General features: G+C 46.5%; 1 protein-coding gene across 9 annotated transcripts in view; it reads right to left on the bottom strand.

Annotated features, from left to right (window-relative positions):
* Positions 1–25,054, bottom strand: part of syne1a (spectrin repeat containing, nuclear envelope 1a) — a 115,718-nt gene that overhangs the window by 59,680 nt on the left and 30,984 nt on the right. For 7 of the 9 annotated variants that reach the window (XM_054762005.1, XM_054761999.1, XM_054762004.1 and 4 more), the window contains 41 exons: positions 24,344–24,558; positions 23,799–23,963; positions 23,304–23,456; positions 22,961–23,104; positions 22,709–22,885; positions 22,473–22,631; positions 22,133–22,297; positions 21,772–21,906; positions 20,917–21,078; positions 20,635–20,843; positions 20,458–20,557; positions 20,217–20,381; positions 19,974–20,141; positions 19,726–19,890; positions 19,289–19,429; positions 19,046–19,206; positions 18,336–18,495; positions 17,900–18,127; positions 17,724–17,822; positions 16,988–17,175; positions 15,508–15,631; positions 15,275–15,441; positions 15,020–15,173; positions 13,707–14,356; positions 13,438–13,617; positions 13,203–13,356; positions 12,944–13,102; positions 12,428–12,601; positions 12,252–12,353; positions 11,589–11,792; positions 11,303–11,510; positions 10,719–10,831; positions 10,213–10,418; positions 9,983–10,144; positions 9,628–9,907; positions 9,324–9,496; positions 8,846–9,155; positions 8,601–8,765; positions 7,734–8,093; positions 5,691–5,827; positions 1,873–2,050 (listed from right to left, as the gene is read on the bottom strand). In XM_054762005.1, the coding sequence (XP_054617980.1) occupies positions 1,873–2,050; positions 5,691–5,827; positions 7,734–8,093; positions 8,601–8,765; positions 8,846–9,155; positions 9,324–9,496; positions 9,628–9,907; positions 9,983–10,144; positions 10,213–10,418; positions 10,719–10,831; positions 11,303–11,510; positions 11,589–11,792; positions 12,252–12,353; positions 12,428–12,601; positions 12,944–13,102; positions 13,203–13,356; positions 13,438–13,617; positions 13,707–14,356; positions 15,020–15,173; positions 15,275–15,441; positions 15,508–15,631; positions 16,988–17,175; positions 17,724–17,822; positions 17,900–18,127; positions 18,336–18,495; positions 19,046–19,206; positions 19,289–19,429; positions 19,726–19,890; positions 19,974–20,141; positions 20,217–20,381; positions 20,458–20,557; positions 20,635–20,843; positions 20,917–21,078; positions 21,772–21,906; positions 22,133–22,297; positions 22,473–22,631; positions 22,709–22,885; positions 22,961–23,104; positions 23,304–23,456; positions 23,799–23,963; positions 24,344–24,558 (7,619 nt within the window). Of the gene's footprint in view, positions 1–1,872; positions 2,051–5,690; positions 5,828–7,733; positions 8,094–8,600; positions 8,766–8,845; positions 9,156–9,323; positions 9,497–9,627; positions 9,908–9,982; positions 10,145–10,212; positions 10,419–10,718; positions 10,832–11,302; positions 11,511–11,588; positions 11,793–12,251; positions 12,354–12,427; positions 12,602–12,943; positions 13,103–13,202; positions 13,357–13,437; positions 13,618–13,706; positions 14,357–15,019; positions 15,174–15,274; positions 15,442–15,507; positions 15,632–16,987; positions 17,176–17,723; positions 17,823–17,899; positions 18,128–18,335; positions 18,496–19,045; positions 19,207–19,288; positions 19,430–19,725; positions 19,891–19,973; positions 20,142–20,216; positions 20,382–20,457; positions 20,558–20,634; positions 20,844–20,916; positions 21,079–21,771; positions 21,907–21,988; positions 22,002–22,132; positions 22,298–22,472; positions 22,632–22,708; positions 22,886–22,960; positions 23,105–23,303; positions 23,457–23,798; positions 23,964–24,343; positions 24,559–25,054 lie in introns of those variants that run through there. The other 2 variants (XM_054762000.1, XM_054762008.1) reach the window with 2 other exon arrangements.

Here is a 25,054-nt window from a genome sequence, read left to right as displayed (position 1 = left end):
CAAGGAGGGGCTTGACCCGCGTAGGCAGATTAGAGAAGTCAGCGAGCTTTTTTCTACAAACTAAACGTACAAACACACACGCACACACACACACACACATGTATGTACAGTACACAAAACACCACTCCCTCAGAGCACAGAAAATGACAGCAGCGCAGCAGGGACCACTCTACCATCTGTGCCTCACACACACACACACACACACACACACACAAACACACACCCACACACACACACACACACACACACACACACACACTCGTTTTTGTTTTTTAACTTCTCGCTCCTTCTCTAGTCTCCTTCTCATGCAAGTAAATGTACACCACCAATTAAGGGCGACACATCAGCGTGTATATGAACCCCCATCCCCAAACAGCCGCCCCTCCCTCCCACGCCAGTCCTCCTGGAGGTCGGCCATGTGGAAACATTGTTCCACATTCCTCATCAGGTCAAAGATAAATAAAACATGACTCTCGCTCTCTGGGCCGCCGTACACTCGGTGACAATCCCTCTCATCCTCACAAAGCAACAGCATCAACTTGGGAAAGAGGACGCACGCTAACTTCCTCCCATCTTTGAAATCCTCGCTGACAACGGGACAAAAATAGAACTCTCCACATATTTAACGCAAATCTGACTACTAAAGAATGTGTATACGTCTTTGTTGTGACAGACATAGTCAAGTAATTATCCAGTGCAACAATACTGGGACATCTACCTGAACCAGCAAGATCCTGCCTCTTTGCCAAGGCCCGGGGGTACTCCAAAGAAGCTGCCAGGCTGTTAACACCTGCCAGCTTCTCAGATGACAACCTTAGAAGACATACTTCCAAAAGAGAATCACTCTGTGGAGCTCTCTTGTCCCTTTTGGCCACGTGCAAGCCTGCACGTCGACACAGACCACCAGAGAGAAATCTCCAAGCAAAACCACAAACGTCTCTTTGATCAGTCCCTGTTGAAATGACGTAAAATATATCACTAATGGCAAAAACTCTAGTTTATTTGCTTGTTTAGCTCTCAAGAGTTTACATTATTAGTAGACATCACGAGAGGTTGGCTGGTTTTAGAAAACAGCATCGCACTGTTACAGCCGGGCGCCTTTAAGGGGGGAAAAGTTAGGACAATTCCAAGGGCCCCTGACTGACAGGGACCTCAAAAAATAGGTACAAATTAAAATAGGATTTTGCTATCTGGGTTGGGATTTTTTTCCCTAATATAGTCCAACCACCCCTATATCTGCATGAAATGGTTTGGTCCTGCCTTACAGCACAGACCGGTGAGGGTGCTTAGATACAATGTTGCCCAGTAGTGGGAAGGGAAGTGAGAAAGGAGGTGGAAGAATGGCAAAAGAAGGAGGTAAGAGAGTACTATTAAGGGCTGCTTTGAAAAACGGAATCATCCAGTATAGGAACATGTATGTACATATACAGTATGTCCCGTTTTCAGCTCAAACGGGAAGCGATTGGTCCTCTATCGCCGTGAGAATTGTCTATAAAATGTTAATGGATTTACATAAAATTTAACGCCAAAATTTGTCACCGATATAATGAAGAAATATCATGAATGATTTTCCTCTCCTTCACACAGGCTTGAGTTGGTGTCCCCGTGATTAACGTAACGACTCGAATATCACTAGAAAGAAAAATCACATTGGCGTAATTTCAACAGTTATGGTAAACGGCCTTTCACTTGTATCGCGCTTTTCCACCTCCAAGGAACTCAGAGCGCTTTGACACTGCTAGCACATTTACCTACCGATGACGGAGAATTAGGAGCAACTGGGGGTTCAGTTGGGTTATTTTAAATATGCAATACGTCATATAGACGATATTCTTCACGATCAATAGCCAAGAATGCTGCAAAACATTGTACCTGAATTCTTTGCAGAGCGGTGGAGGCCTCTGCCACGCTCTGTGGCACGTCGAAACATTTGGCGGTGCAGATTTTGGCGTTGACCAACCACTGCTGGAAGTCTCTGAGGGCGGCCCGGAATCGCTGCTCCAGGAGGCGCTCCTTGTTTTGGCACTCCCTGGATGCACGGAGACTGAGGCTAAAAGAGGAAAGAGACAACTTTGGTAAAAGGACAAAGAAGAAGGCGCCAACTGTCCCATCAATACAGATGGTGAGATCAGGTACACACTGTCTTTACTTTAAGGGGGAGGATGTGAGGATGAGAAGCAGGCAGGTGGAGCGATGGAAAAAGTGGGTGAAGTGGAAGCAATGAGCTTTGGGTAAAGGGGGGGATGGTGACTGTGGGGGTTAACCTAGAGGCAACATATGAGCGGGGCAAGAGTTCACGAGGGTGATAATACTCCATGAGGAGGATGAGGGATGACGGGTCGATGCTGTGAGTAAAAGGGTGACGTAAAACCTACATGACAGCCATATTTAACACACAGGTTACGCTATACTTTAAGAATTACGATAAAGGGCGGGATAACACAATATTAGGCACACACACGCATTCTACTGAGATGCATCCGCCTCCGATTGAAACGTCCTTTCTGCAGTTCATGATACAAAATAGATGGCACACAAAATTGTGTATAAATGTACACGGTATACTACACACGGTGTTGTCAGTGACTGTCACAGAAGGGCAACATTCCTGCTCATGTATATGCATCAGTGGGAAGGTCAAAGGAAGAGTGGCTGTTTTGTTCTAAAACGAGTGAGGAGACTGATTAGCTATTCACTTGTGTGTCAGTAAACTGCAGGAGGAAGGAAAAAAACACACACATCTGTTTTACGGTGAAATATGCCCAGCCTCTAAACAACAGATGCGAGCCAAACTGCAGACATTTTATTCTTCCTACCATGCTTATTTATTTATTTTATGGATTGGGTCCATTCATATGCATTCACCGAGCCACATAGAAGCCAAAATATTACTTCTGCAAACCACACATGTAAATGCAAACATATTATGAGTGAGCTCTAGCATTGTGGTTTGGTACCTAAAAAGACTCAAGTGAGTGTACATCATATTCCCACCCGAGGTGGCTGTAAAAAATGCATGCATCCACCAAAATGAAAGCGGAGAGGGACACAAGCCAAAACAACAGCCAACAGGCAAGTGAGGCGAGGTGGTATGTCGCTAAGCAACTGGTCTCGCGGTCAACTTTCACCTTCGTCTTTGCCTGACACATGTCACAACTTCAGCTTGGTTGTTCCGCTTCCAAACACCTTGCGCTGTATAAATCCTGCCTCACGCCAACTGCTGTGCCTCTGGGAGTCATTGTCATGGCAGGAATGAGGATGTTCTACAGCGTCTCATCATGTGCGGCAAGCAATCCCCTCGACAGCCAATAATAAGCTGATATTGATATTCGCAGATCGCGGTGCATTTGGTTCAATTTGGCAAATGTATGCAAAACAATAAATGTGCCATTCACCATCTTTTTGATTTGCTGCGTTTGCTTAAAAAAGAAATTGTATATAAACTGTTTAAGTTTCAAGTAATGTGGGATGTTTATTTGCTCCAAACCAGGCGTTTATTTTGAGGACACCTCTTTGAGAGAAGACCTTTATTTGTACACGTGCTTACGTTATGTAAGGTGGAGCTAGACATGATGGTGTCCTTTGACTGGACTGCTGGAGAAGTGTTACTTTCATGTTACAGTGGGAAAGGAATGTGAAACTGTTTCATGTCTATCAGAGCCGAGGTCACTATTTGAGGATACAGAATACGGTAAATTATTAACACACAGCTATAAATCGCTTACAGTGGTTGTCAACAAAAAATGGTGACCCAGTTTTGGCAAGATCGCGCTACAGTGCTGCCGTTCTTTACTGATGATTCCAGTGTTGGGAGTGATGGACGTAACGACATCACTCAAGACTAGAAATTGCAGCCATAGGGTCGCCAGGTGCAATGCTGCAGGTTTAATACTGCAATAATCTTTCATGTTATACCAGGGCTTTTCAAAGGGTGAGAGCCGCCAGAAGACTTCCGCGCAGGTGCAGCAGCTTGAGAAACATAAAGAAACACGTTTCCTGTTAAACTAACTTTAGTTATGTTTCAAAGCAAAATAAAACAGCAGTTTTTTCCCGGAATAGGGGAGGCCACCCAAGCATATTATACTCTCTGAGGTGCAGTTTACTGTGCTACACATACAGTACAGGCCAAAAGCTTGACACATCTTCTCATTCAATGCGTTTTCTTTATTTGCATGACTTTTTACATTGTAGATTCTCACTGAAGGCATCAAAACTATGAATGAACACACGTGGAATTATACTGAAGAACACAAGTGTGAAATAACTCTAAATGTGTATTATATTTTAGATTCCTCAAAGTAGCCCCCCTTTGCTTCTTTTGATTGCTTCATGAGGTAGTCACCTGAAATGGTTTTCACTTCACAGGTGTGCCTTGTCAGGTTTACTTGTTACGTGTAATCTCCTGCCTTATTAATGGGCTTGGGACCATCAGTTGTGTTGTGCAGAAGTCAGGTTGATGCACAGGCGACAGCCCTATTGGACAACTGTTAGTTCATATTAAGGCACGAATCACTCAGCTAAGTAAAGGCAAACGAGTGGCCATCATTACTTTAAGAAATGAAGGTCAGTTCGTCTGGAAAATTGAAAAACTTTGAATGTGAATGAAAGTCAATGAGGTGTGTCCAAACTTTTGGTCTGTACTGTTGAAAAAACCCTTCCTCACATTGCCTACATTACTTCCCGTGACTCCTGACGCCGTTCAAATGCACAAAGCAGTAGAGCTCCATCAGGGCACACCATTGCTTTTTATCAGTGATGGGCGGTCGGGGCCAGCAAGGCCTTCTCTGCTGGCCCGAAGACCATCAGAAGCTCTGATCTACATTTACAACTTAGAGGCCGTCCACACGGAAATGTTTTCAGGTCAAAACGACAAAGTATTTTATCATCTCTGCATGTCATCACCACGTAAACGGCGTTCTGGGGGCCCTGAAACGGTATTTTTTTTAAACGGCTTCCAGAGTGGGAAAATCTGAAAACGCCGGCCTGTCGTTTCCATCTAGACGAGCAAATCTGCTACTTTCTGAAAATGAGCACACGCATTGCGGCTTGAAGTTACTACCAGAAGTAAGTCAGGCGTATTGGCGACGATGCATTACAAGATAAAGGGTTTACTGACGTCCTTGCTTTGTTAACAATGGTACTGTCCACCTGGCAGTTACGTACAGTGTTAGAGTTCCTGATGTCCGAGGCAGGTTGAGGAGGTTGCTTGTTGAGGGAAGAGCTAGGTCTTGCTGATGTTATTTTTGGCGTGATTGCGGCCGGCAGTAACCACTTTTGCTTCAATAAAAAGATTGTTGATTGACCACCACCTCGTCATCCTTAAATTCATCCCTAATACGTGAAACCCTTTAGCATGTTACAGCGCAGTTTTGTATATTTTTGATAATTGTGACATAGCGGCGGTATTAAGAAGAGCATTAAGTTAGTTAAACCCCCCCCCTGAAGGGCCGGGTATCAAATGCACTGCCCGCCACTGCATTTTATTAGCGACGGCAGACCCCGATGAAGGGTGCAGCTTGTACATCAGAAATTAGTAGGACAGTTGCTATTTCCTGTCGACTATTTCATCATGATTTAACATGATACATTCCTCTGCGGCGATGTTCCTGCTCATTGCTCTGCTGTACACATCATGCACAAGTATCCCACCTTCACCTTCATCTTTTAACGCACACAAAAAGTCTTCTCACCTGTTGTGTTGCTTGATAAGAGCGGTGACTCGGTCAGACTGGGAGCCCAAGTCTCTGGAGTAACGCACCAGCTCGTTCAGTTGCCCTTTCAACTTCTCTGCCATGGGCTCGGCGCTCTGCAAGCCTTCCAGTATGTCCTAAACACAACGCAAAACAGATCCCAGCTGGATAAATGTGTGTGTGTGTGTGTGTGCATGACAGCCTTCAATAAGTGCCCTCACATTCCTATTCACACATGCACACACATACTCACAGTGCCGCTTGCACAATCGCATGTCTGTTCTCCAAGGCGTGAGGAAGAGGCAGGAAGGAGACGAGAGCAACGTCCTCCCGCTCTCCTCAGCACGCCTCACACACTGCACGGCACTCGGCCAATCAGAAAATCCTGTCCTGTGAAATATGTGCAGCCGCTCTGCCTCCCTGACGCTCGCTTTCTGACGTATGACCAGCAAACAACCCTCCCTCCCACCCGCTCTCTCTCTCTCTCTCTTCCTTCTCCTTTCCCACCACTTATTCTTTCTCACATGCTTTCCTCCTCCTCCTCCTCTCTCTCTCTCTCTCTCTCTCTCTCACGCTTTCTCCCGGTGGAATTCAGCTGTCAGCCGGCGCAGATGCAGGACCGCTTCAAATGAACGCATGAAAAAAAGAAAAGAAAAACAACCCGCCGCAGGACACAGGAAACAGGCTGGAGGAGGAGAGAACGTTAGAGGGACTGACTCCTCCTCTCTGCTCTGATTTGCTTCAACAGCACATGGCCGAAGAGAGGCAGTTAACATGGCATTGGAAATGGAGAAGACAACGGTGAAGACCTTGAAGGGGAAGAACTAGACGTATCATATAATAATTAGAGATTTGGGGAACAAAAAGCTTTTTTTTATTTATTTGGTTTAACAAAAATCTTTGTCTTGAGATTTATTCTGATCATAATCCTGATCAACAAATCAAAGGCAAAATCACAAAATCATTCATTGACCTTGAAAAATGTCAAGAAAAAAGTACCGGTACCTGTATCAAAAATACCGCACTTACTTGGAATTAATACCAAAATTTGATACCAAAATCGCCCCACCACAGATTAAAGCCCGTTATGTTCCTAAACTTAATCGGACGTGAATAGATGCCTTCAGTGATGCAGATTCTCTGGGACAATTTGGTGTCTTCTTGGAAATGACATACAGTAATTACGGTCACATTAGTTGAATACTTGGAATGGGGACACACTGATGTCAGAGTCCAAGTCCAGTTGCAAGTCTTTGATGATACTGTCGAGTCCAAGTCGCGTGACTCGAGTCCACACCTCTGCAAACAGGCACCCCCATCCAGATCCCAGGCCTTTTTAAAAGTAACGATCCAGAAGCGAATCGATTCACCCTTGCCCGCATGACACTAAACTCCACACCAAATTAGTTCCAAAAAAAAGTTATGTAGTAAACAATCCAATACATACAGTATCAGTCAAAAGTTTGAACACATGTTCTCATTCAATATGAGAAAAAGAGTCCACATTTTTGACTGGTTCTATACAGTTCATGGAAAAAATAAGTCAAGTAAATCTAAAAATGTAAATTGTTCATTCTGCAGATGCACCAAAATGCAATTGGCTTTTCCTTGGCTCGGGCCCCACCCTTCCACCGTTTTCGGAGTGGCTTTTGCCTAATCCTAAAAGAACATAACCGCATTGGTGGAGAAGGTAAATGGTGGGGGATGATGGGTAGAAAATGAGGCGGACTGATTGGATTGGAGCTGTCACTGCCTTGTCGTCTCGGCAAAGCTGATTTACAAACTAATTTGTTTTTTGTGATTGACAAAAAGAATGAATAATTGCAGTTGGAGAAAGCCGGGAGTTGGGTGCGGGGAGGGGCTTAGTGTGTCCATTTAACAATGCTAATCACCTTTCCCAAAAACTGATGCAGCACTACAGTTTTCAATTCCCCCTCCCCAAGTTACAGTTGAATAATTTATCATTATTTCAATATAAAGACATGAACAATACACAATTAGGACACTGTGCTGACATATATAATTAAACCCATGCCACAGTACCTTGGCCAGCTGCCATCCCGCCACCGCTTCCTCGCCATTGCACCGCCCCTCAGCTCTAATCAGCTCCTGGCTCCACCCCCTCAGCCATCCATCCAGCGCTTTCAAATCGTCGTCCAGTCGACAGGTTAGACACTCGTATTCCTCCTCAGAGGCGGCAGCAGAGGCAAGGGCGGCCTCCAGCCCATCCCGGGACCTCAGAGCGGCGCCCTCCCATTGCTCTAGCGCCTGCGCCAGCGCCCCCAGCTGTCGGTCCATGGCCTCGCAGCCTCCTGCGGCTGTGTGCTCTGCTGCGGACGCCGCCGTCCTACGCACGCGGCTGAGGCGCTCCCGGCCCTCCAGTAGTTCACACTCCACACGCTCCTGGCGGTTGACAGGAGACAAAGTTGCTACGGAAACTGCGGCTGCAGAAACCGCAACCGCAGGATGCTATTTATAAAGTCTCCTCTGTGTGCATGTGCGTGTGCGTGTGTGTGTCTTTGATTCTACACCTCCTTGTACACACTCGTGCCCGCCGAACAATTGATAGAGCGATAATTAGGATCCCAGCGTGAAAATTGAATGTAAACCAATTTGCATATTTCATTTTTTCCACATACTGCTCTCCTTTACCTTTATTCACGGGCTAATAAACCAACTTATTAGATGTGAAATGTGCCTACGGCGGAACAAACTGTGCTGGATGCATTTAAATTCTCCACATACTGCATGTTGCCCTCCTTTAATAGTCCATTAAGAAGAGATAGCGATAGAGAGCATCACCATGGCAACAGATTGCAATGGAGCATTTGAGTGAGGTCAGACATGATGTCATTTAGGGTTACTTCTACCATAAACTAGCAAAACACAGCTGGAGTAAGAGTGCCTCACCCTCACTTCAAGTAGTTTTTTCATGACGGCGGCGGAGTCTCCAGATGTGTCCGACCACTGCTGAAGCTCCTCTCCTGCGGTCATCAGCCAATCAGTGAGCTCCCGGATAGCCTCCAAGTATTCCTGGTGTTCCAGCACCACGCTCTGCGCTCGATGAACCCGCTCCTGGTTTTTAACACATTTTAGATGTGATGTTTTTTTGGGTAACGTCATTTAGTCAATGCGAAGAGGTGACATCTCCGCACCTCCACCAAAGCTGCCAGCTGGTCAAAGTGCACCTGCAGCTGCGTTCGAGCACCATGGTTAAAACTGGCGTGCCCGGTCTTCTTGAAGAGTTCTCTGGCTTTTTCCTCCAGACTGGATAAAGCCATTTGGTGGTCCTCCAGGTCGGCCATCAGGGATCGGAGCCTCTCCAGCTGCGAGGCCTTTTCTCTGGGTCCCGGTTGAGGGGTGAGGGATGCGCATACCTCCCGCTCCACAGCCTCCATCCAGCCACGGAGCTGGGCCGCATTTTCCAGGTAACCACTCCACTGTGAGACGGTCCACTCGAGACGGCTACGGAAGACAAAGAGCAGCAGTTTGTCCACAACATCCTAAACATCCATATCATATCAACTGTAAGCCCGGCTCACCTCCCTCTCCGATACACATAAACACCATGACTGAAACACTCAGACAGGGATGAGGAGTGATTTTACACACATAGGTCTACAGCTTGTGTACCTGTGGCAGCTCATGGCGGTCACAAGCAGCGTGGCCCAAGCATCCTCCACCTCCTGGAGCTGAGAGCGCACCACTTCCTGTCCAGTGGCTGCGTAGCTGCGCAGAGCCATCTCGCCCTTACCTATTGCCATATTCAGTTTGACCTCTCCCTCCCCCTTCAAAAGCAGGATATCCTGCACAAACAGAGCCAGGACAGTCACAGGAATGTGTATTATTTATGCATTCTAATGTAGGAGAGGAAACAGCGCCCTCTAGTGTCCAACAGCATGAATGTCAGCAAGGCCAAAAAGTTTTGTTTTTCTACCTGTACAGTCTCCAGCCTCTGCTCCAACTGCTCTTTGGTCCCCATGGTGCTATCAACTGTACCCAGCTTCTCCTGGATCTCCTCTAACCAGGCCCACACCGCTTGCAGGGTCTCCCCAAAGGCTTGGTTCTCTTGACAGCCTCGCAGCCTCTCCCTGGCAGCTTTGAGCAGGGCTTGGTGCTCCATCTGGAGCCGGCCCGCCACTTGAACCTCTCCACCGGAGCCACGTCCTACTTCAGACAAGGACTGGGCCTCCCGGACCACACGATCAATTGAGTCCCTACAGAGGAACATAAATATGCTTGAATATTCATCACCTGGAAGCTTATGAAATATGATCTTGCACATGCCATACCGTCTTGCTAAAAGCTCCTTATGCAGGTTTTCCACCCTCTCAAGTTCCTCTCTGGTGTCAGGACCACCTTGTTGGCCATCTTCCCCAATAAGAGACTCCCTGTTGAGGGTGAGCTCCATCTGCTTAAGCCATTCTTTGACACTTTCGACAGTGTCGTCAAAACTAGAGACGAGAGCATCCTCATAAATTTGGCAAACACCATCAACAAAATCTGAAAAGCGAACACTAACCTTTTCAGGAGCCGAATACTCTCCTCCAGGTCTTGTTGGCTCTGAGAAGAGCCATCCAGGAAGCTTCTCCAGTCTCTCTGGCAAGAGGCAAGATGCTCTCGGAGCTGTGTTTGTGCTGCTTTTGGCAGGTGGAGGTGGAGCTTCTCAGCCTCCTCACAAACCTGAGAGAGACGCTCCTCACCCTCTGACACTCGCTCTGTTAACGACTGCGAACGTAGGAGGGAGTTAAATCCAGGACACAGAGCAAACTTATATAACTACAACTTGGGTGTCCAGACTTTTTGCACCAGGGGCTACTTATAAAATGTTTATTTGGGCTTTAAAGGTGCTGAAAAAAATCCAATGTAGGTCAATATATGAAAATCTAAACAAAACATGAACATCTGACAAAGCCAATTAGTGTATTAACAAATAACATATCTCATTAAAGATGAATTAATTTTAGTTTAAGAATAAATACAACAATAAAAAAACAAGCGGCTGGCCTACATCATTGGCTGCAGTACCTTCAGTCTTTGCAAGTTTGCTGCGAGCGTGGCAACGTCTCCAGACTGATTTGAACATTCTTTCAACTCCAACTTCAATCCAGAGAGCCAGGAGTGAAATTCTTGGAAAAGCTCTGCTCCCGGGCAAAGAGAAAATAACAAACACCACAGGAGCTATAACAGCAAAGTGAGCATAACTCTGTTGTGTATGAGAATTGAAAGGACGAGAGGCAACATAGTGCTGCTGAGGCAGATGGGAGGGGTGGGCGTGTCTGCACGGCACAGTGCAGCGCCGGGTTGCCCTGACAACAAGCCCTAAATGACTCCCTCGAGAGCAAATATGACAAGAACAACATTACTCTTGCAAAGCACAGGTGTGTGTCAGAGCACAGAGTATGCACTTATGCACTAGTGAGTGAGTGTCAGTGGAGTGTGGGGCCATTTAAAGCGTCCCCTTGGGAAAAATCAACTTTAAATCTGATGCTAATCTCTGACATGAGGCGAGAACGTGGATCAAGTAGGATTAATTGTCTGATTATGAGATTGTAAGAGCTGTATTTATTGCAGCTATTTCAGAAAAAGAAAAAGAATATCATTTGGCTTACGGTTGAAGTGGAGCTGCAGCACATCCTGCAGGCTGCCCCTGGCCTTGGCATAACGCTGGACAACCACCTCGGTTCGCTTGGCTATGGCGGTGAGGTCGGCAGAGAGGCAAGAGAGCTCCTGAAAGGGATGAGACGTGCACAGGGCGCTCATAGCCTCTCTGGCAGAGTCCATGTCTGCCCTCTGTTCCTCCACAACATCCTGCAGACCCTGTGAGATCAGCATTATCATGTAGGACAGCACACAACAAGCTGCTGCTACACAGTGAAGGAAGTGGTGGCACCGTACCTTAATGGCACCAATCGCTTCAGGGGAGGCGCTCTCAGTGACGCCCGACAAGGAACCTTCGATCCTGTCCAGCCGCTCAGCCATCAGGGACATGAGGTCCTCGAGTCGCTGCTTCTGGAAAGTGAAGTAGGTCAGGCTGTGTTTGGCTTGGTTGTGCATCTCCTGCACGTGGACCAACTTCTTCCTCAAGTCCGACTCCAGGACCTAAGTCAGTAAAACAGACAACAGGGCAACCATAGTCACAAACAACAAGAGGGAGCATCCATCCATCTTCTATGCCGCCTATCCTCACTAGGGTCGCGGGTATGCCTATCCCAGCTGACTTCGGGCGAAAGGCAGGGTACACCCTGGACTGATCGCCAACCAATCGGAGGGCACATATAGACAAACAACCATTCACATTCATACCTACGGACAATTTAGAGTCTCCAATGAACCTGACATGCATGTTTTTGGAATGTGGGATGAAAACCGGAGTACCTGGAGAAAACCCACACGCGCACAAGAACATGCAAACTCCACACAGATGCCCAACGGAGATTCGAACCCAGATCTTCCCGATATCCTGACTGTGTGGCCGCCATGCGGCCAATAGGGAGCATGAGAGATGTAAATGATTGTGCATACTGTTGTGTAGCTTGCATCTATTGTTAACATACTCACCTGCATTTGTAATGGAGTTTCCTCCAGTTCGGCTTGGTCCTTCAGGTCTTCCACTCGCTCCTGCAGAGCGTCCAGCGAGTGCTCCCTTTTCTCCATATCAGCCTGTAAGTCAAAGTCAATCCATTTTAGCGCTCTGTGTGAATATTACATCATCAGTGTTACTAGCATAAGTCTACCTGAAAGATGATAAGGCGGGTTTCTGTCTCCTTGTCATTCAGATTGGTGACACTGAGTTCAGCAATGGAGGTGATAGTCCATTGGGAGATGTCCTGCTCCATGAGCTTCAGGTCATCCCAAAGGGTCATGCAGTAGCTCAATCTTTCCGTATTAGTTTGAATTCTCTCCGACACCTAAAACGGGGAACCAACACTCAGTAATGTCAGGACAGGAAGTGCAGATCCACACCACTGAAAATCCCCTTGAGTTTTGGATCTCTTTAATTTGATTAGTGAGGATAAGAGGTGTGAGAGAAAAAGAGACAGCCAACATGTCAGGACTTGTTTATATTTCAGGCTAATGAGGAGTGACAGCTGAGCACCTAACAAACTCCATCAAATGACAAAACAACAGTTTGTGTATCATTTGAACCTAAAATCTTACAAATTCTTATATCTACATTAATTTTATTATTATTCTTATTATTTGTATTTAAGCCAATTTAAGCCAATGATTTACTTGCACATCCTACTTACCCCCAGCCACTGTGCCCTTAACGTCTCCATTTCTCTCTGGATGACGCACATGTCACAGTTGGGAATGTCATCCACTTCTCTCTGCAGATCCTCCACCGTGCTGATGAGCTGGTCCATGTCCTCCTGCTTTTCTCTCAGCTCACCTTGCATCTTCTCATGCTACGTATGCCCAAAAACAAAAGTTTTGTATTATGAATGGCTACATATCCACTGTTAGGGCTGAGACAAGAGATAAAAGGATGTGTGCTCCACTTCTCACCCGTGTCAAGGAGCTCCTGGCCTCCTGAGCGCTGTGGTTGTGATCGGGCAGGTTGCGAGCGAGCGCCTGTGCCTTCTCTACCGTGGCGCAGAGGATAGACCTCAGCTGATGGTAATGGCGAAGAAGATCTAGTACCACTGTACTTTGTTTCTGACTGATAAAGGGATGGAAAGAAAGCTTTAACTATGCAACCAGACTGATAAGAAAGTCAATTTCTGTTCTACTTCAGACTGACCTGCTGGTAATGAGAGACCTGACATTGTCCCAGGCCGCCTTCACCAGTTTAACTTCCTTCAGAGCCTCCCCTGCCAGCTCAGTGTCTCTCTGGGCAAGCTGGCTTCCCTTCTCCTCTATCCACTGCTGGGACTGTTGGAAGGAATGGAGCTCATCCTCCAGCTGGGCCAAGGAGCGCAGCCTGGGGGACAACAGTCATTCCCACCCTTAGTTCATCCTAATACAGTAAATATATCCTTTTCCCAATTCAGTGTTGTAGTATTCATATACCTGTTTTGAAATGCTTGCACTGAGCACTCACTGACCACCTCTTGCCTTGTGTCCTCCTCTATTTTCTCCAAATTTGTCATCACCTCTGCTTTCTTTCCCGTGAAGGAGCTCCACATGGCACCGAGGGCGTCTGCTTCACTCTGCCTCCATCCCAAACCCCTCTGGGCTTCCTCCAGGGATGAGACGAGGGCCACAGCTAGCCCACTGCAAGAGGTTCTTCCCTTGGTTGTTCCTGCTGGGTCATACCCCTCTGAGGCACACAAGTGAAGGTGGGCCTTGTTCAGCAGCCCATCCAACCCCACTGCCTCACCCTCAAGCTGGGACACATCTTTTGCAACTTTCCCTGTATGCTGATGGAGCTCTTCAGTTTTTGATCGACACCAGCTTCCCCTACTCTGCAGGGCTTCGTGAATCCAGTCGACATCCTGGGCTGCTGCTTTGTTCTTCTCCAGGAAGGACTCTAACTCATTCAGACACGTTTTTCGCAGGTGCAGCAGACGTTCAGCTTCACTGAGAGGTTGGAGGCAATCCTCTCTCCGGGCCTGGAGCTGCTGCTGGGCCTCGGTGGTAGAGCAGTGAAGCAGGGAGGATTCTCTTTGCTGCAGAGCCTCTCTAAGTGATGCATGATCCTTTAACTCAGATGCATGCTCCTGGAATAAGAGCATTTTATGACACATATTTCCATTATCTCCTGAATAAATAGGCAAAGTCTGTTCCAGTGTCAAAACGGTGGCTATGATGAAAGTTTTAACGGTCCAGGCATTTTTTCATTATTCATTTGTAGGGGTGTCACGAGACAAGATGATACATGAGATTGGGTCTATGAGAACGAGACGAGACTTGAATTGAAAGTACTATGAAAAAATACCACAAAAAAAGACAATATATAGCAATCTATTCATACAATTTCTACTAAGTTACACTCTTCTGCACTGTGTGTGTATGCTACTGGCCCCGCCTCCACCTACAGAGAAGAAGAGACTGTATGACTGACAACACAGCTCACTCCGTTCATGCCGCTGTTCTGTGGAACAAACGCACCAAGGTGCCGAAACAAATGCACAGAGTGAACCCTCTTCCTGCCTGTTTGGAGGCGGGAGACGAGGAAGACACGCATGCACATGGCACACGGCAAAATTATCAAGTTTTATTTATTGTGTGACTAATTAATGAATTTATTATTGTCCCAGGCCATTTTTGTATGAACGAGAAATCGTGTCACATTTTAATCTTGCGAGATCTTGTGACATGGGATCTTGTAACACCCTATTCATTTCAATGGTCACACATGCAGAGAGAAGCTAACTACTCACCATGAGTTTTGTGAAGGCGCCATTGAGATCAGTAATATCCACCTGGAAAGAGCTTCTCAGGTCCAAAAGGAAGCCTTCACTCTTTTGGTTCAATGTCAGAAGTGCCTCATCAAAAAGCTCAAGCTGGGACAACTGAGACTCCAGCAGCTTGCATCTAAAAAAAAAAAAAAAAAAGCAGTTAAATGCAATTAAAACCTTCTAAGACTTGACCTGTACTGGAAATGTAAATATTTATATGATGAGTATAATGATTGCCTGTGTGTCATGTCGTTCTTCAGTGAAATGTATCGCCTCTGCAGTTGTGAGAGATCATCACTGAGCTCTTGCACTCGAGCTTCAGGGGCAGACGGACAGAGACATAGCGCGAGATTTAACAGACCCTCAAGGAGGGCGTCATTGGAGGGCATCTCACTCGCCATTTCCTGTAGAAACAAAAATAAATATGAACATTAAAAGATGAACAAGTGATGGGCAATCAAGTAATTTACCTGCACATGCTGGAGCTCCATCTTTATCTTCATCTTGTCTGCAGAGAGTAATTCATTGGCAGGACAGCAAATAGACTCGCCGCGGTCTAGCCAGCTTTTCAGTGAGTTGTTCTCCTTTTCAAATCTGAAAAAAAAAGAAAAGAAAAGTGTCATCGCTGCAGCACAGGCAGATACCGGCAGCGTCGCTATTAGTTCCTCATGAATAAAACAATGAATGCTAAGACAATGGCTCGTGTGAACACAAAACCTTGACGACAAAGGCGTATTATTAAAAAGAAAAATACGCATGGCTGACTGCGCAAACAGACAGATGGACTTAAAGATAACATGTCGCTCATTTATGGAACAAAAAGTGGCAGATTCGACAAACGGAGCAATACAAAAGAGAAGAGCAGCGTTCATACAATCATAATTAGATAGTGTCGAAGAAAATAACAGCCACGGTAAATATCCTGCTAATGTCCTCCGGTTTCGTCTGCGCAAATGTATAAAAATACACCGAAATAACACGACTCGTCGCTTACACTTTGTTATATATATACACTCGGGCTGTCAAATGAGTAAACATTTGAACCAAATTCATCACAGTTTTCAAGTTAATCAAGATTAATCGCTCTTTGCAACTTTGTGTGAAATGTGTGTTTTTATGGTATTTTATGAGCAAAAAGATAAATGACAGGCCCCGGTTTTATACATTTGCACGTATTAAGAGCTCCAAGTGAACTGAAAATTTAAATCATGGTAAAAGATCAATTTGCCTAACATTAGTTACTTAATAGTAGCAGAACATTCGAATCACACTTTAACCTTGTTATTATGAGCCATGAGCCTTCAAAGTCACCGCGTTGTTTTGAGTGTAAATATTTTTTCTGGGATTTTCAAGTGTACTTGACAATGAGGAAGTGTTGCTCCGAGGAGGACTAGAGACGTGTTTGGGAGTTGGAGATACAACTGGAACTGTACTGCTGTTGATGTGTTCAGGTGAGAACAAAGACGCTATTGTGTCTTCGTCTGCCGTCATAACAGCGGGCGGTGGCTTGACATGGTGCGCATGCGTTAATGACTCTAAAAATGTCAACGTAATTAATGAAATAAATGAGTTACCACCGTTAACGCGCTATTTTTGACAGCACTGATTTTATACAGGACACCATATTTTACTCAGCAGTGCATTGGCCCCATAGCATGTATCTCCTGCTGTCAGTAGCCTCTGCAGTCAGTATGATCGTATCAGGGTTTAGCGTCTGTTATCAGCCTGTTTAACCTCTTCTGTCAGCATGATTGCATTAGCTAGCAGGGTATTAGCACCAGATTGCCGTTCATTCTGCAAACGTTATCCACCAAACCATAATCTTCCGTGGGGCTGTGACAGTTTAATTTATGGCCACCTTGAAAAATGTGCCAGTGAATATGTTTAAGGCTAAATGATGGGCTAACAAGGATGGAATATTCAGCGACAAAGGGACTGTAAACGCAATACCTTTGCCACAGTGCGAGAAGGCTCTCTAATGTAGATTGTTTCTCTGTGGCCCTTGCCAGAAACTCTCCCTGCACCTTCTGGAGATGGACCACCTCTTGCTCCACTGTGGTACCCTCTCCTAGCCTCCTCACAGCTGAACACAGTGCCATTAGTCTGGGCTTCAGTTGCTCCACAGCCTGGGACACATCCTGCAAAGAAACACGTGTTATTCGGAGGGCTGTCACGAGAAGTCAGTTCACGAGATGAGACGATGCACGGGTTTGGGTCTACAACAACAAGACGGGACAAGACGAGATTTTAACATTAAGTACAATAAAGAAATATAAGACAATATATTGCAATCTAATAATATAATTTCTACTACGTCACACTCTTCTGCACTCTGTGTGTATTCTAGCGAGACTGCATGACAGACAAAAGGGCTCACTCCGTTCATGCTGTTGTTCTATGGAACAAACGAGCCAAGGTGCTGAAACCAATGCACAGAGTGCCTGTTTGGAGGCGAGAGACGAGGAAAACAGGCTGGCAAAATTATCCAGATCATTTTCATCTATTGTGTGATCAATTCATTTCTTTATTATTGTCCCAGTCCTTCTACCTAGACCTTCTTTTTCTGGATGAGAAATCTTTTCATGTTTTAATCTCACAAGATCCTGTGACACCCCAAGTTATTAGTGTAAGAGTCATTAGTCATTCATTGTCTGCAAGGGAGCCAAAATGACTTTTCGTGTCTTACCATGTGACTCTGCAAGTTCTTGTGAGTCTCAGCTGATGAAGAGCAAAATGTAGCCGGAGAGTCAAGCTTGTCTTGAAGATGCTTCATTGTTTCCTTGACCTAAGTGCAACAAACGCATTAGTTCAAAATGACCAGCTCATCCCCAACGCATCATTTCTGGATGCCTTGTATCGCACCTGCTCAAGGTTATCATTGCATCTCTTCCTGTAGGAGGCGCTCTGCTTGAGCTGCCCTGCCAACTGCTCTGCATTCTCCATCAGCTCCTCCCAGGAGTGCCTCAACTGCGTGAGGTTTGCGCGGATACAGCCGCTTTCTCCAGGGGTCACAAACCTGGACAGGGCCTCGCAGTCCTCCTCCATGTAGACCAGAGCGGCTCGCCGCTCCTCTAAACCTTCTGCCACTCTCTGGAGAATAAAGAATGGCAGAGAGGAATGAAACTTTATATTACAATTTTCCATTTTCACAATTTCCATAAGATTGACAAGGTTATTACACAAGTAGGTGCATTTCCTTTATTCTCAATTTATATCCTGTCACCGTTGCTTCAGGACTGAGGCTATTTTCCGAAGTGGTGTCAAAGCGCCACAGTGCACATTAGAATAGCTGACATACTTCTACCGTGCTGATGTGTCGGTCCAAATGATCAACCGAGGGTGAGGTGATCTTGATGGCCTCCAGCGCCCCCTGATTTTCAATGATCCATGAGGAGAACTTCATTGATTCAACACTGAAGCGCTCCCACGATGAGCACACCCTTTCTAGACGTTCAACACTGGAAAAGAAACGGTTAACCGTATCACCAACAATTGGAGGATGCCCCATGGAACACATGGTGACCGCAAAATTTAGATTTTAGTGATGGCTTCTTCTGCCAGTTAAATCTAAACACTCTAACAGTCCTCATATATTTCTGCTGTGAGATGGACAGGGTCACGCAGCGACGTTGCCCATTGGGAGATATCCATGGCAGGTTGTTCTGATTTATTGTTCCTTATCTGGGGAGAAGAAGTGTCTGTTTTGTATGAACTGTCTCAGTGCATGTGCGTTTACGTCCTCAAGCCCGTGTGCTCCTTTGTCTGCAGTAGACAGCAACATTGAATGTTCTCTCTGCTTGATCGGTGGCTTATCGAAGCTTCCATAATAAAATAGACAAAAGACGATCTGTTTCTGTGGACAATATTCGTTGATTAGAAAACCACCATGTATTTCTAGTGCAATTTAAAGCACCTCAGTGGAACTCAAGTGAGCAAATTCTCTGTGTTGTGCTCTCAGGTACAGATATAAAACTCTTTATCAAGCAGCAATAAAGATATTGTCCTAACTTTTTGCTGAGGTGGTCTTGGAGCTCCTTGACGGCTTCTCTGGCCACCTGGGCCTGCTGCAGAACCAGACTTTGATTCTTTGGACTGAGCTGAAGATCCACTGCATCCTCCAGGAGGACGTCTGCTCGCACGCTGCAGTCCTCGACCTTCAGGAAAAGCTCCTTAAAGCACATGCCCAACATTAGATGGCAAGTGCACAGCGTACACGGTAGTTGCATACATAGAGTCACACAAACCAGACACCTTGTTGAGCTCCATTTCTCTTCTCAGGCTGTCCAGGCTGTTGAATAGAAGTTCTTTGCGCATCTCAGTGTTTGTCTCCCTAATAAAACTCCACACTGTTTCTCGCTCGGTTTCAAAGCTCTGCCAGGAGTCCAGAGTGGCCTGGGAAATAAGATCGGAAGCTCTTACAAACTCTCTCTCTCTCTTCACTTTCACTCAGGTGCTTTCACTTGTTGAGGTTAGCATGCTACTCAAGCGCAAATGCTACTTTCCCAGGATGGAAACGGCCCTGACGGTGTCCAAACAACATTAACAAAGCAGCACACTGATCAATACTTGGTTAAGTCTCGTGGATGTGGACCGATCGATAATCCCAGCAGGAAGGGTGTGGACAGATTAATGACACTTGCAAACCTGCAAGCAAGCACTAATGCTCACACATGGCGGAGACACACTACCTGCAGGTTTTGCTCCTTCGCGCTGAACTGGTGGTCAACTTCTCTGACACGTTCTTCCAGCTCGTGCACAGATCGACTCAGCGCCTCTCCTGTCTGCAACTGGTGCGAGTGGGACACGAGAAGCTCCGCCTCCCTCCTGAGAGCCTGCAGCTGTTTTAGGCGTTGCTGCAATGCAAAAACAACAACAATACAATCTACGAGAACCAATGGCAGACCTGTACATGACAACGACAACTCTGCATGCACACCTGGTGAATAAGGAATAGGTCCTGGGCTTCCCTCAGGTCCTCAGCATCCAGGATCCTGCTGATCTGCTCTCCGGCTTCCTTTCCGGCTCTCAGTACCTCCTTCAAAGCGCCACGCACCTCCTCCCTGAGCTCCTCAAACTGGAACACACTTGAGCCCTCTCCACCACCCTGTGAGTAAACACGTTTTAGGGTCAGACCAGATGAAAGCAGCAAAGAGATTGCAAACTTTCAGGGTCGGAATACCTGGCACAGTGACGAAAAAAGGTCCCGGAAGTCAGCTGAAAGTTTGCTGAGGGCTGTTTGCTGTCTCTGTATCTCCAGTTCAGAGCTAACGTCAGTCAAGACAGAAAGACGACTCTCAAGCCAGAGGAGGCTCTCTTCTCGAGCTTCTCCTGCTTCTCGCAGCACCTAAAATTCATTTCAAAACAGTGCCGGTTAGCTAGACTTTGAACTGATTGCATGCAAATGCGGCACACGTGTGCACCTGCACGGCAGCTTCAACTTGCTCCTTATGTGTGGAATTTCTTGCCGTCTCCTTGAGGAGCCTCCGCTGAGATGAGAGCCAGTCTGAGAGCTCACAAAATCTGTAAGAAAAACGAGACCTTTAGATCCTCTTCTGTGTGCAGGGTCTTGCAAGCATGCAAATCAACATATACTGTACCTGTCATTCCATTCCTTCCACTTATCAGGATGCTGTTCCAGCTGCAGGCTGGTGCTCTTCATCTGCTCTGTAACCTCGTCCACAGACCTCCTGGTGGAGTCTAGCCTCTCGTAAGCCGGGTCGTTGTCGGGCAATTTATGACACAGATCCTCCATGTTCCTAATCCTCTTCTCGCACAATGTCAGAGGTTTGCGTTCCCTGAAGAACGTCTGGAGATAAGAGCGAGAGGGATATGATGATGACGGGACCCAGTGATTTTATCATGACTCTAACCAGGCTCACCCTATGCTCTTCCATCACATGCTCACTGGTGGAGGTGTGCGACAGGGCGTGGATTTCTCGGTGCAGTTCAGCTCTGCAGTCTTGCAGCACGATATCTACTCGACTCTGCTCCACCTCCACGTTGAGACGGAGCAGGTGAGATGGTACCTCACCCTGGATGTCCTGAGATAGAACACAGCATAATAAATAAAGGGTTTTTGATGCAGCTTTTGTATTGGGCCCTATTGTCCACGTGTAAAACAGTGTATTGTAGGAAACGCTACATTAAACTACATCCTGCCGCAACAGCATAATGCAAACCAGGGGTGTCTAAACATTTTCCACCGAGGGCCACATACTCCGGTTTCCTCCCACATTCCAGAAACATGCATGTTAGGTTCATTGGTGACTCTAAATTGTCCATAGGTATGAATGCAAGTGTGAATGCTTGTTTGTCTCTATGTGCCCTGCCATTGCCACGCCTCTCGGCCGAAGCCAACTGGGATAGGCTCTGGCATACCCCCGTGACCCTAGTGAGGATAAGTGGCATAGAAGATGAATGGATGGCTTTTATGAAGTGATTTCAGCCTTCTTTCCTGCAAAGCACTTGGAATTACCTTGTGTACAAATTGTGTTCTATAAATAAGCCGCACTTTGGACACCCTTGATGTAAACCGAAATGATGTGCATTTTAATTGCAATAACAATGTTCTGTATGACCTCCTACTAAATTCTCATAAGAACATTCTCATAAAAGACTAAACGTGTGAGCTCTATTACAGCAAAAGCCCCCTTTTGTCAAATGAATGCAAGTATCGGTTATGCCTCCTCAAGAGTATAAAGCGGTGGCGGTACAAAGCACGTTAACCTCCTAACCTTCCAGTGCTTGTGTAGCCTGCGGACTGTCTCTTGGAGCCCCTGTTGCTCTTCTTCTGGTAGGATGTCGGTCAACTCGTCACATGCCTTCAGGAATACGCTCAGCACGCGCTGGTCCAGTTGGCTGAAAAAATCCTGTATGACAAAAATAGGAAGAGGAGTGACTAACCACAACGAGCTAAAAGGCACTGATGAGGCAATGATATCATGGCATCACCTCAAAGCACTCACTGACATCCAATCGGATGGCTCTGATGTCATTGCTAGGGTGTTAACTGCATTGCATTGGGGATAGCTATGGTATGGTATGATGTACTTGTATGTTGTGGTCCCTAGGGGAAACGTTTGGCTTTCATCTCACTGTGTGCTTCTTGAGTAATTCCTCAGCGTCTCCACTCTCTCCCAAACACTCCTGGGCTTTCTTCAGCACTCTCTCCAGATCTTGTCGGGACTCCTCGAACCTCCTCCTGAGAGAGCTGTTGGCCTCTTCCTGCCTTCTCCAATCCCCGACCTCCTTAAGCAGAGCCTGATAGAGAGGAGAGCGGGAGCGCAGCAGGCCAGTCGTCAGCATTTAAGTGGCGTTACCATATTTGCTTTTTAAAATTAATGAGGCACGTGAGTCCTGTTGTTGTTGCCTCCTGGGGGTTTTTGATCTTCTTGTAATCTCATTACCAGCATGCACGTTCATTTAGTATTCTAACCTGCGCTGAGCCTTGCACGTCAGCAACTGTCTTCTGCAGCAGGCTCGTGTCAAAGTGTTGGAGCGCCTTGCTGGTGGAGAGCGCCCTCTGCACCGCGTGGAGGTTCCTCTCGACGACCGACAGACATCGCTTACAGCTCTGCTGCTGGTTTAACAAATCCTGAGGACAGTGGACAGTGTTGACTGTAGGATGCAATCTCTCCACAGCTTTAGTTGAACTGGATGATGATATCGAACCTGCCACTCGTGTCTGTGCATGGTTGGGCTCTGTGTGTGCGCATCTCTGGCCGTGGCAGTAATGTGACTGGCACGCTCCAGCGCTTGGTAAAAGGCAGTGATGTGTTTTTCCATCTCCTCCAACAATGGCAGAAGGGCATGGCATTCCCTCACAAGGCTGGGACACCGCTCCCTCACCTGGCAAGCAGATAAGTCAGGCAAAAAGACGATGCTGTGGATGAAATGGAAACAGTGACTCAGGTTAACACCTACCCGACTCAACTGACTCTTAGCGGTTGTCATGGCTGCGATGACCCGGGTGGCCTCGTCGTGCGGCGCATCCTTTGCGAGGAGCTGAGCGCTGCGGCCGGCTAGCTTGTATTGAGTCTCCATGGAAACAACCTTTTGCTTGGTATTCTGAAATGAAAGGTGCAGAGAGGGGTCGTCTTCTTCCTTTTTTTAATAAATACCCCTGGGCTTTGACGTGGTCTGAACCTGACATGAAGAGCATTTATGAGTCTGTGCTATGATGACATGATAAGGACTAATATGGACAAATGTACTGGGACACCCACAGAAGCCAGATGGAATTACACCCATTTACATCTTTTCTCACCTCTACATCCTGCAGAAAGGCTCTAACACTGAGGAAAGACACGTGGACAGGAGCACTGAGCTTTGCCTCCGCCGTGTCCAAAAGTTCTTTTAAAGACGACATCGTCTTCATGTGGTCTTTCCTCCACTTTTCCAACTCATTAGCTCGGGTGTGCTACAAAAAAGGAAGCAACAGATTGAGTATCTGCTACACCACATGGCAGTAACAGTATGGGTTGCATCCCTCACCACTTTGCGCTTCAAATTTCACAGCTTCATCCTATCACGGTTTTTCTAAATATATTCATTGATGAACCATGTTGTTTCGTGGTTGAATACAGTCTATTATTAGTCCAAAATATGCGTATTTAAGCAAACTTAACATATCTGTTGCCTAAATTAAGCATTAAGCACTGTGGGTATTGAAGGCTATCATTTAAGTTTACTGTGACCAGCCAACCTGCATTTTTATTTGTTGAAATGCACCTTATCAACAAGAATTTCAGCCTTTGGATACCTGTTTGACTTTAAGAAAGAGCTCTCTCCATCGTCCGTTCAAGAGAAGCAGCTGCTGCTTTAAATCAAACGACACGGCCTCGTCGCACGTTTCGATGAGAAAACTTCCAGCGTCGTTCATGGCGGCGTGCTGATCCATCCAGTAGCTTAGATTCCGGAAGAACTCCTGAAACGGAGATGTAGAGATAAAGAGACAAGAAGAGGCGACTGCAGAAACAAAGAGCGTTAATCAAGACAAAGATTTATAGAAAGAAGCAGACGTGCAAATTTAGAGAAACAATGACAGGCGCCAAACAAGGGAAAAGGGACAGCTCATCAAAAAAGAAACAAAGCAGTGGAGCCAAATGAAGAAACAATTAAAAATGGGGTAATTAGCTGACTAATCTGCAACGTTGCCATGGCAGTGAGACACGTAGAATCACCCTGAGCGGCGTGTCACTGAGCTCAGCTCCTCGAATGGTTACTGCTAATAAGACCCCACTTAAGACGACAACATGCTTGAGTGTACTTGTGTGGTTTGCGCTTCTGCAGCTCCTGCATCGATACCTGCTTTGTGCTTTCTGGCTGGGTCAGGGCTTCCTCCGCGTCCTCCAGCCAGGCTTGGAAAGAGGCCACCGTGGATGCGTACCTGTCCCAGTTGGAAAGCACCTCCTCCAGCATGCTCCTCACGCTGCGCACTTCCATGGACAGGCTCCTCCACTGGGCCGCCACATCCTGCACGAACCGGGACACCCACCTCTCACCCATCTCTGCCTCGTCTGCTGGAGGGGGGGGGGATATGTCAAGTTTAGCAACACTGATTGCGCTCATGTGAACATGTTGACTTTGCACATTTTGCAGTTTATTTCTAATGATTCAGATTGGATGCAGTGCGGGTTTTGTAGAAAAAAAACATTGAAATCTCACTTGTAGGGTCGACCAGTGAAGCCTTTTGGGCACTGTCTTGCCTTTGTGCTCTGCATACCCTAAAGCTTGCTGAACAAGCCCCCTCCCCAAAAAAACGTAATAATGAAACCAGCATCTCGGCTTGTGCCCGGAGACCTGCAGAAATGGAGCAGCCCCTAACTAGCAAATGGGGTCGTATTCCCCACTGAGAGGCCCGACAGCGGAGGAACCTCATTTAGCTGTAGCCTGAAGACGTGGAAGCAGACGCTGCTGTGGTGGTTATGGCCTGTTGTTGACGGGGGTGAAGGCACACATTTAAATCACAGGGAAGAAACTTAATGTGGCGGCAAACTAAACAGAACTAAACGGGGA

Source organism: Dunckerocampus dactyliophorus, chromosome 19, assembly GCF_027744805.1.
Source record: "Dunckerocampus dactyliophorus isolate RoL2022-P2 chromosome 19, RoL_Ddac_1.1, whole genome shotgun sequence".
Lineage (NCBI taxonomy): Eukaryota > Metazoa > Chordata > Actinopteri > Syngnathiformes > Syngnathidae > Dunckerocampus > Dunckerocampus dactyliophorus.
Note: the sequence above shows the minus strand (reverse complement) of the source record. Positions and strands in the feature narration are given on the sequence as shown.